General features: G+C 27.1%; 1 protein-coding gene across 1 annotated transcript; it reads left to right on the top strand.

The window, feature by feature from the left end:
- Positions 1-1,648: 1,648 nt before the first annotated feature.
- LOC129619331 (sodium channel protein Nach-like) lies at positions 1,649-6,113 on the top strand. The gene is made up of 7 exons (XM_055534572.1): positions 1,649-1,660; positions 4,306-4,424; positions 4,592-4,900; positions 4,977-5,432; positions 5,519-5,674; positions 5,743-5,849; positions 5,977-6,113. Exons 1-7 carry the CDS (start codon positions 1,649-1,651, stop codon positions 6,111-6,113), a joined length of 1,296 nt encoding a protein of 431 aa, XP_055390547.1.
- The last annotated feature ends 5,144 nt before the right edge of the window (positions 6,114-11,257 follow it).

The raw sequence follows: 11,257 nt of genomic DNA, 5'->3' as shown, positions 1-11,257 counted from the left end.
AAATTACAAAATAAAATATTTACAATTTCAAAAGAAATTTACAGAGTTTATTTGTACAATTTTACTTATTTTCAATTTGCCTCCCAAAAACTAAAATAATTTGTTTGAAAGGCAATACATTCTAAGTATATAGAATTGGTATATCAATGAACTTGATGGAATAAAATTATAATTAGCCTAAATATAAAAACATTTTGTATAAAATATAAAATAAATTTTTCTATATAAAAATATTTCTCATTACATTTACACAAACATAAAATCAAACTTGAAAATTATTTACGTGATGTAGAGGAATTTTTTTTTAGTTGACAATCGATTTAGTATATAAAAAATTTATTACCATCGAACAATTATAAATCACAATAAAATTACCTTATAAACTAACTAAACTAGACCATTCTCATTATCAAATGATTTAAACTATTCTGTATAATAATAAACAAAACAAGGGAATTTTTATAATATAAAAAAAAATTAAACCACATATTGTGAATTTGACAAGAAAAAAAAAATAACAAAACTAAAACTGTTATATGTATACAGAAAAAATAACAAAAAGGGTTAAAATTTGTAATTTGTGCTATAAATAGAATGTTCTTGAATCTCATAGGATATGAATGAATAAAAACTTGTTCAATTGTCGTTTAATATGAATGAAAATTGAAGAAATAAAAATTCACCACGAAAATTCAATTCACCACAGTAATTGAGCAAAATTCACCACAGCTTCAATATTCACCACATTCAATTAAAATTCATTCTTTATAAAGATTTCAGCAAAAAAAATGTTTGCAAAAATTCACCACAAAAATTTTATTCAACACATTTTTTTTAGATATTCACCACAATAATTTTCGATAGCAATCATGTCTACTTCGATAAATAATGAATTCTTATTGTGTTTTGAATCCACGAACCTAATGTTGAACACAATATGTTAAAGTTTAACTTAATGGTGAGTTAATAATGTACAACGCATTTGTTTTTAATTTATATGAATAAAAATTAGCTACATAGTTAAAAATAAGAAAAAAAACAAAAATAAAAACAAGCAAACTTATTTTTATATTTTGGTTTTGTATAATTTGTGGGAAAAGAAATGTTCCATATTTGTGGGTTTTCGTGCAATCAAATTACGCGGTAACACCATATCACAAGGGAAACATGAATGTTTCACTGATGCCACAAAATAACAAATCAGCTGTCATTGCCATGTATTCATTCCATATTTTTTTTCTTTCTATTGTTTTATTTTTAAACACCATCAGAATAATGTTCAGTGTACACCTACACAATAAGGTTGGTTGATCTATTTAAAAATCAGTTACCTTTTTTTTTGCATATTCCTATATAAAAGCCTAGAATTGCAAAAAAAGAAATAAAACAATGTAGTCTGAATCGTTGACTTAATAGGTTCAATTCAATATAACAACAGAGGTAACTGAGAACATAAAATATCGTTTATTATACACAACATACCGTTTTCATCCAAGTTACCTTCATATATATATAAAATATTGACAAGGTGTATGTAGGTAAGTTTTAAATCTATATTGAATATTGTTATAAAAAACCACAAGGGAGAACAAACACGAGGAAAAAAAAAACGAGATTATACCGCTATATTTAAAAGAGGGAAATTGAAATGTCAACACAAGTAAATAATGTCAGGCAATATATTGTGTATATAAACTGCTCAGAGTGTAAATAAACAAAAAAATTATATCGAAAGAAATTTATTTGGCGGGTATGTCACAACACTATAAAGCGGTTAGACTCTAATGATCATCAATTTCAAAATTAATGAATCCCATTAGGAATTTTTGATATTATCATGTTAACTTCATTTTTAGTTCATTATTTATGTGTGTATGTGCATGTGCTTGTTGAAATTTGTAGTGGCAATGTAATATATAGTGGCAGTATACAAAGAGTAAAATTGTTATAGATTTTATATAAATCAATATCTACATACATAATAATACATTTGTGCCGGTGCAGGTTGATATATGAGAGACAGACCGTGTTCACATACCCATTGTCTTGCTCTGCTTTGTGTTTTTTTAATTTATTTTAACAATGATTGATTTTTCAATTTTTTAATATGGCAAATTTTATAATTAAAATTTTAAATATCGTAATTTCACAAAATGTCCATTATATGTGTGGATACATACCTAATAATAATATGTATTCACATATGTGCAATTATAATGAAATAAATAACAATTTTTTGGTGGTGTACAAGCCATACAAATAATATAATTTAGTTATTTTTTGATTTGTGGTTAAATAATTAAGTAAATATACAAAATTAAATTTAGATGTTATTTTAAATTTTGGCCCATTTAATGGGAAAAATATTAAAGTACAATATAATTTACGAATGTGTTTTAGACCATATTACAAGATGATACGAGAATTTCAAATTGGTAAATTAGACCTACAAGAAAATTAATTTCAGTTAGCTTGGATTAGATAATAAAATGTCAGACTCAAGAGGCACAAAAACACAATAGGCTTAGGTGAAATTAATGGTAAACTGAAGAAATCTGCCTTTTTTCCTATAACCACCCCGCGACCTATAGGGTGTCATATAACATTCGATAACTGCTCACCTATACAAGCCACTCGGTTGCTTTTAGGAATTTGTTTCCTATACCTCGACTAGCTCCGCCGCGCTTAGCCGGTCACATGTCGGTCTAATGCCGTCTACAACTGAACAGGCGCAGAGATACTGCAAAAATGTCAACATGCTATTTCAATGGCCAGCATTCCGTGTATATCGCCGTCACACCACTAAAACTTATAGGATCTGAAATAAATTATTTACCCTATGCCTACGGTTACAAAATATGCACATATAAGAACTGATGCAAAATGTTGGGATATCCAGTCTTATATCTTATTTTCAAGCGCAATTTTTACTACACGCCTTCTCGTATGCAATTTTTTAAAATTTTATAGAAAATTGCAATTAACATATGAAGCAAGCAGACGAGATTACAAAATACATACGTAATTTCTTTTTTAAATTTTTTGACATCAAAATGTAAACAATAAATGTGAATGTAAAAAAAGTACAATAAGGATTTGAAGATTTTGAAGTTCAATAAGGAGTAAAACAATTCCAATTCTATATTTAAACCAATAATGACTTTAATAACTGTAATAAACTTCTGACAAACACAAACGGAATTCTCAAGTTCATACATATATATTTATAAACCTTTAATTACAACAAAAACTAACATAGTACATAATTATTATTATATTCAAATGTACCTATTTTAAACATTCAAGGTTAAGGTATAGCAGGATATTCAATGTAAAGTCAGACGTCTAAAGATAATAATTAAACATTTAAGAATATCGTTTTCAATAATAACTCAATTAACTCAAAACATTTTAATTATTTTGGGGGCATGTTATATTAATAATAACCCACTTATATCGGACAACAAATTTTAGGAACTCAATATAAAAATTATTGAGCTCAACTAATAATATTCAGTAAGCTATTCAAATTAGAGTTGTTAACAACAATATTAGAATGAAATAATATGAAGACACCAACTATTCCAATATTTATTATTGAAAATAATTTGAAAGCAGAAAAACAAAATAATTTAAATAAAAAAAATAAACAAATTATACATAAAAAATTGTCATGGAGTTCATGGATTATAAAAAATTTTCGTATATTTTGTCGTAAAACTCAATTACAAGGATTCAATTATATTGTAAAATTAGAGAATTCGAAAGAAGAGAAATATGGTTGGGCAACAGTAATTATTACGATAATTATTATTACTATCGTATTACTTTATGTAATTAATTTTCGCTATTATTTTGAGTGAACAAGCTTAACTAGTAGAAATTTGGTGTGATTTTCTGAGAGAATTTCCAAATTTGCTAAATTTGCCTGTACAATAAAAATTAGACAAGGAAAATTGAAAAATTTAACTATAAGACTGTCCTGCTTTGACTATCAGGAGGAACAGATGGTCTCGGCGGGGCTTTCTTGATGTGGAAGAACTCCCTGAGTGATATCTCCGAGTATTTGCTTGGAACCTTGGTAGTTTAAGTGGGATATGGGAGGGTTTTAATAAGGTATGACTGGCTGCGGTGGCTGGAGGGAAAGAATTCCTTTGCCTATGCCTCTCTTCGGCAATAATAAAAAAAGTATAAAGCATTTGATTTCTCTCATAAAAATTACATCAAATTGGTCTATACTCGGATTTAAGTATTTAAATTGTGTTCAAACTTTGAATCAGACCTAGAATTTTATATCAAACTTAGTTGGCGTATACATGGGATACAAGCACACCTACGATAACTGTAATATCAAAACCAAATTATCCAGTATGGAATATTCCATTTCCAGCTGTAACAATATGCAGTTTAAATTTAATATCTAAAAATAGAATGGATAAATTTTTAGAGAAAATGTGAGTATAAATAATATTTTACAGGAACAACCATTGTTTTCCTCTTATATTTCTGCGTTACCTTCAGAAACCACATCAAACTTTATTAAATTTCTTTAAATAAAAAAATATTTGATTTTGTGTCCGATATTTTGAAGTGTTCACCCTAATAATACCACAATTCCGAATGATGAAATTATTGATCAAATACGAAAAGTTTTGTACTACACAACATCTGATTTCTATATGGATGAGTTCGACAAATTGACAGCCTTGATGACCTTCAATAATATTACAGTTTCCGAAATCAAAAGATCAATTGCACCAGATTGTAATGAAATGATTTTATTTTGTAAATGGAAAGGTGAAGTAAGATTGTGTCCATCTTATTTTCAAAAAATCAATACATCAGAGGGAATATGTTGCTCCTTTAATTATTATGCTGAACCAGAAAATAATTTTCCAGCGTAAGTAAAGTTCAAAAAATAAAATATTCTTAAATTTTCATTATGAAGCATAATTTGTTATTTTCATGGATTTAAGGAATATTAAAGCTCAAATACAAAATATACCACATAAGATTTCTGGTTCGCACTATAAAGCTGGTTTAACTGTTTTATTGGATTCACAAATAGATGATTATATGGCATCATATTTAAGTAGCTATGGTTTTCGTTTATTTTTACATGATGCTTATGATTATGCTGATGAAAATGCTGAAATAAAAATGCTTAGCTCAAATCAAGAATGTTTCATTAGAGTTGTACCGGAACAAGTAAAAACAACACAAGCAATCCGAAAATTACCAATTTCCCAGAGGAACTGTTATTTCCGTGATGAGTTTAAATTAGATTTCTTCTCAAATTATAGTTTTATAAATTGTGTTGCTGAATGCCGTGCATCTATTATGTATAGAATATGTGGTTGTATTCCATTACGTTATGCAAGTAATTCAACATCTAGAATTTGTAGTTTTCCTCAGACACCATGTATTATGAAGTATCGGAGTAAGTTTAAATTAAAATTTTAATTAAAAATAGATATTTTTATTTGTTTTCCTAAAAAAAAGAAAGGATCACGGATAGCTTTTTAACTCTAAGTCAGATTACATTGGAAAATAATGAAACAATTAATAGAAATTGTGATCATTGCCTACCAAATTGCGAATTTAATGTTTATCAAGTTGATTTGAGTTCAAGTCGTTTGAATACATCATATTCAATATCGAATCGGTTAATGTTGTAAGTATAAGTGAATGAGGGTTAATATTAATTTTCTCATATGGTGAATATTTTAATATATTTTGTAGTAAGAATAGGACAAAAGGAAATTATGTGATCTTACATGTATTTTATGGTGATTTATACACAAATCTTTATATTATGGACTTATTCCAAGATTGGATTTCTACTCTAGGTACGTTACTTGATATGATTAATCAAATTTTACAGTTTACAACGGTAACAGCTCACAAAATGTACCACATTTCTGATGACATTCACTTATGATGACGGTGAAATAATAATTGAAATAATTTTTATAGCTACCTTAGGTGGAATCGTTGGTCTATTGTCGAACATTAATCTAATGAGCATTTTTGAATTTGGATTTTATATGTTCTTAAAACCATTCTTTCATATATTTGAAGATGATTCCGATGAATCGGATGCTGAAACTTAAGTACTCGTGCACCTAATTTCTATAAGTATGTAACAAATTAGTTGAAAAAAAAGTATATAAGTACATATTGTATATTTTCTAGCAGAAAAAAATCCATTTCACTTTTATGATCATGAATTTTTGATTACTTTAAAATTGAGAGTCAAAAAATTAACTTCATAAACTTTGGGTAGACAACACTAATGTTCCGGAAGTTAAAAAATGTACAAATTTTATTTTTCAACTACAAACCTATATTGTGTATTAAAAATCGGGGAGTGCTTATAATTACTTACTGTAGAAAAAGTAGTTGTACATAACAAAATGTTTGTATGTATGTAAAATGAAGATAAAAGTAAATTTTTAAGAAAAAAAGAATAAATGGAAGAAATATCAAGCAAAAATAAAGAAAAGAGGAAGTTCAATTTTAATTAAAACAAAGTTCGTTTGCACTTTCGTGTAAAAAACTTAATATCGCATTGAATGGTCAACTGATGAATCGAAAAGTCAGTATGTTATCAAATAGTGTATAAGACCTTGTACCTAGGCTAACCTTATGTTACTTGAACTGTAACCATTGACATTTGATTGAAAATATGTAAAAAGAAATGATAATACACGCTTATTCTTAACTGCTTTGATGCTCGAGCAATTAAACCCTCACGCAGTTTATTGAGTCCAAACCTTTCCTTTATCTTTTTTCATGGACACCACAGAAACACTTATATAGGTCTTGTTCCGTGCGAAAGTGTCCAATCTTTAAAAAATGACCACACACGTTTGTGATACAAAGAATTGATAAAAGTCAGTCGCTACAATAATCACCTGATTATCCGTTGAATATATGTTCATGGACAGCACCTGTTGTCAATTTATTATCTGAAAGAAATTTTTCAAACTTCTGAATAGCAAAAACGGCAGTTTAATTTTTTATAATCCTCACCTTGTGATCGAAAAATGACCAGATGGCGAATAATCTTTTAAAATCAAAACTGTTTTTATCTGAAATTCTATGCGAAGGAATGTTATGTACCAGATCTTATATAAATCTAACATCAAAATCGTTGCCAATGCTAATGATTTGCGGAAGGGCCTCAAATAGATAAAATTCTCTGGTAGGTTGTAGATTGTACAGATGGGATAACAATAAACCGCAACCAGTATATAAGGACCTATTGTGCCTGCCTTCTGGTAGATGTTATATACCAAAATATCATAGAGATTTTCCAGTAATTTTTTAAAATTTTGATTTAAAAATTTAATAATTACAATAAAATTTAAGACATCTGGTTAACAACCCATCGATTCCCATACATCTTCTTCATCAAATTTAACAAATACAAATTACAAAAGAAATCAAAAAATATATTAATGTAATTCTAAATCAAAATTATGTATAGTTAGTTAGTATATGAAAACCTCAATGTACAAATTTATAATTTGGAAATTTAATCCTACACAAAAACAATTCAAAATAACTTTCTATACCTACCGTATTATCATTATCATTCCATTAGAATAAAATATTTTATAATTAAAACTCCATTATACCGGTACGTGCACATTATATATGATGATCAACAAGAGAAATCTTAGATATATTATTATGTAAAGATATTTATTTGAATAACATTTCCATAAATTAATAACACCATTTACATATGTGTGTAAATATGACGTATAAGGGTATGTAATGTACAATTTATAATCATATTATCAATTATAATATTATTTGAACTTAAAAACATTGACATTTTAATAATGCAATTATAATAAATTCATAATGTGAGCATTAAATAGAGATCTCACAATAACATACTCGGTGGTCCAGTTCTGGTAAGAACGCGCTCTTATGGTGATTCCTTGGAGTTCTTTAGGAACAAAATCGTATAGGTTGAGGATACGAAGAAGGAACTCTGACGTTTATGGGTAGTTTTGGGGAATCACGAGTATCCGAGTATCTCGAATACCTATCCCATTTTCGAAGCTGTTAATTAACAGACTTTTCCAAATTGACAGATCTAGACAATAATATTCCGACGGTCCAGTTCTGGTAGAAACGCGCACGGAGATTGATTTCTTGAAGTTCTTTAGGAAAAGCATTGTATGAATGAATGGTAGGAAAAGAAACTCGGACGTCTAGTGGGAGTTTTGGAATGCTTAAGAAAATCGTGTTGAGAAACTAAATTATATCTCACGAATATCCATTACAGCTTCGAAAATGTTAAAACTACAACATTGAGTTTTTGGAAAGTTTTTTCTTAGTTGACAGATCTACATAATAATGTACCGATTGTTGGTGTTAAACTAAAGGTTTTTGAGTTATAGACATTGAAACATAAAATCGTAAGCTAAAAATTTGAAAATTTTTCAAAAAACATTAATCATCTCAAAAGTGCTAGCGTTTAAACTAGAACCGGGCCATCCTGTATATGCAGGTTTAGATATAGAAGATTTTAATGCATTTAAGCAGAAATTTCCTATTCAATAAATATACAGAAGATTTGTACCTAAATATATGTAATGAGTAAAGTAGGTGGTTGCTAAATTTATAAGATTCTAAAATAATAAAATTTTACTAACTCAATATTCATAAATTGATGGAATATCTTCGTTTATGTGTTTATTTATACATATGTGTACCTGGGAATCATGAAACTAAGAAAATGTTATATAGAATTTCGAATGATCCGATTATGTCATTTGGGTATTAAAGTATAAAGATGAATATTTTTAATCGGGTATATGGCATTGGTAGGCCCACCTATGTATGTGCTACATCTTTATACACAAACTGCACATGGACTGGATGTAATAATAATTATTGTGTATAGAATATTTTTAGAAAACAATCTTGTAAAATGAGATTGTAATTTTATAATGAAATTTTATGCAAATTTTAAAAACGATTTTAAATTTTCTTTATAATTTAATATTAATTTTGAGGAACAGGGATTACATGTATATATGGTGTCTCCAAATAAGAAAACATTCCAGAATAAAAAAAGAAGATATTTCATCGAATATTTGCCGTATTGGTCGAAATTCTGCGAAAATCTAAGATTTTCGAGTTGAGTATAATATATTGGCTCATTTTCCAAAGAAGTATGTAGTATGAGAGACGCAACTTTTTGATCTACAAGACGGAAAACTTCAGATTTTTGTAAGAAGTAAAACATATTTTTTTTCTTTACGAATTTACAACCGTCTTAATTTCTTTCTATTTTATTGTTCACAGAGAGAACATATGTAGAAAAGAACATCGAATTTTGTAAAAAGAGAAAAGAGGAAAACTAATTCTTTTGCTTTTTTTAAAAACTCATCCCTTCTTCAAAATTAGGAATATTATTATAATTAATTTTAATTATGAGAACATAACATAATCGTACAATCCACTGGCCTTTTATAATTTCATTAGACACTGATATACTTTTATTATCGTCATAAATTGAAATTATATTTTTAGTATCCTCATACAATGTTATGAGGGTTTAGAGCTCAATAATGTAGCAAATATTATAAGGAAAATTTAAATATGGTTTTTTTTTAATAATGAAGATATTGAAATTGAGTTTATATTGAGTTTATATTCAATTAAATTTTATGTTTCAATTCAATATAATGACACTGTATAAAAATAAGGACAATATGGGGGTTCATTCTGCATTGAATATGCATGTATATTTAAATAGAGAAATATTTAGTTCAAATAATGATGAAAAATATTTAAATTTACGCTCATTATGGATAGTTAAACTTAAATTCGTTCATAAAATTAATTTTAATGTAATATTACTGTTTAAATAAAATTTATAAATTCCAATTGTTTAAGAAGTAAATATAGTCCACAAAACTGTGAGTCAATGTAAGTAACAATCTATAAGGTGCTCAGATATAACGTGTTAGTACACTTGTGATAGTACACAAGTTTCGGATCTAAGTTCGCTGATTTTATCAGCTCTTAATTCAGTTTAAGTGAATTTATCAACTATAAATCAAACCCTAATTATATTTATTAACTTTTGTTTTTTTAAATATATCTATAAGACGATAATCAACGCATATTCTTATAACTCAAATCGGGCTCTAAAATTAAGCCTAAGTGTCTCATCTGAATCTTATTTCAATTGGTGGGTAACTTATTCAAATGCACATTGTAAGGGGTTGAGTGTCGATCATACCCGAGATTTCCTTTAATATCTTAGTAATATTACCTTAATTTTAGAACTAATTAAAGTTTTACCACATAAAATAATTAAGTAACTTTAAAATAATATAAAATTCTACACTCCTGATGAATTTCATATAGAACAATAAATAATATGAATAGAAACTTCTTATGTTCCAAAACAGATCCAGAGATTATTCCAAATTTTGCATTTATTCCAAACTACTAACTTTTTTTAATTCAAATATCATTTCTCAATATTTTTTTAACCCTTTTCTTTCATATTCTCATTTTACATTTTGATATTGATGATGTTTTTTTTTTTCAAAAATTTAAAAATCTATTCCTATAACTTCCAAAGACCTTCATAAGCCTTCTTCTATATTCAGGTAAGTTTTAATTTTTTAATAAATTTCATTCAAAAACTTTTAATAAACTCCAAAATTTCTATAGATCCTTTAAAATTTCTTTTTAATCTGAAACTTTCATATTGTATAAGAAAACAAAATAAAAATCCTTCATTAGTTTGTACTTTTAAATTCTCATATTATAAATATTTTGTATGTTGAAAAGTTTAAAATATAATTTAACCCAAGATCGAAGGCATTCTATGGAAAAAAAAGAAAAGAAAAAACTGAAATTAATTAGGATAATTTTTTTTCCAATCAGTAATTTATTCTTAATTGTATCCCAAACTTATAATCTTCATATCTAAAGCAAAACATTCTATATGGAAATATGGCACATAAAGCAAATATGGCACAAAATATGCAGAAACCTTGTATACCTGAACAAACTGTATGCACAAACGTTAAGTATATAAAGAACCTTATAGACTATTTGTGTATGAAATACACAATTAAACTAATTCAATTAGTAAACTGATATTATAGATTTCTACCTCAAAGCATTATAAATAAATGACAAAAAATACATATACGAATTTGGACTTAAGTGAAGTAGAAATCAAATCCCATTACCGAAGGCCAAAAAAAAA

Source organism: Condylostylus longicornis, unplaced genomic scaffold (genome assembly GCF_029603195.1).
Source record: "Condylostylus longicornis isolate FDR11 unplaced genomic scaffold, ASM2960319v2 ptg000011l, whole genome shotgun sequence".
In the NCBI taxonomy this organism is placed as follows: Eukaryota; Metazoa; Arthropoda; class Insecta; order Diptera; family Dolichopodidae; genus Condylostylus; species Condylostylus longicornis.
This window is presented reverse-complemented; position numbering and strand designations above follow the sequence as displayed.

Bases quoted from the DNA above. Each gene is read 5' to 3' on its own strand.
- LOC129619331 (XM_055534572.1), top strand. The intron at 4,425-4,591 runs AAATAGAATGGA...GATATTTTGAAG, and splicing joins AGTTTAAATTTAATATCTAA to TGTTCACCCTAATAATACCA. The intron at 4,901-4,976 runs GTAAGTAAAGTT...CATGGATTTAAG, and splicing joins CCAGAAAATAATTTTCCAGC to GAATATTAAAGCTCAAATAC.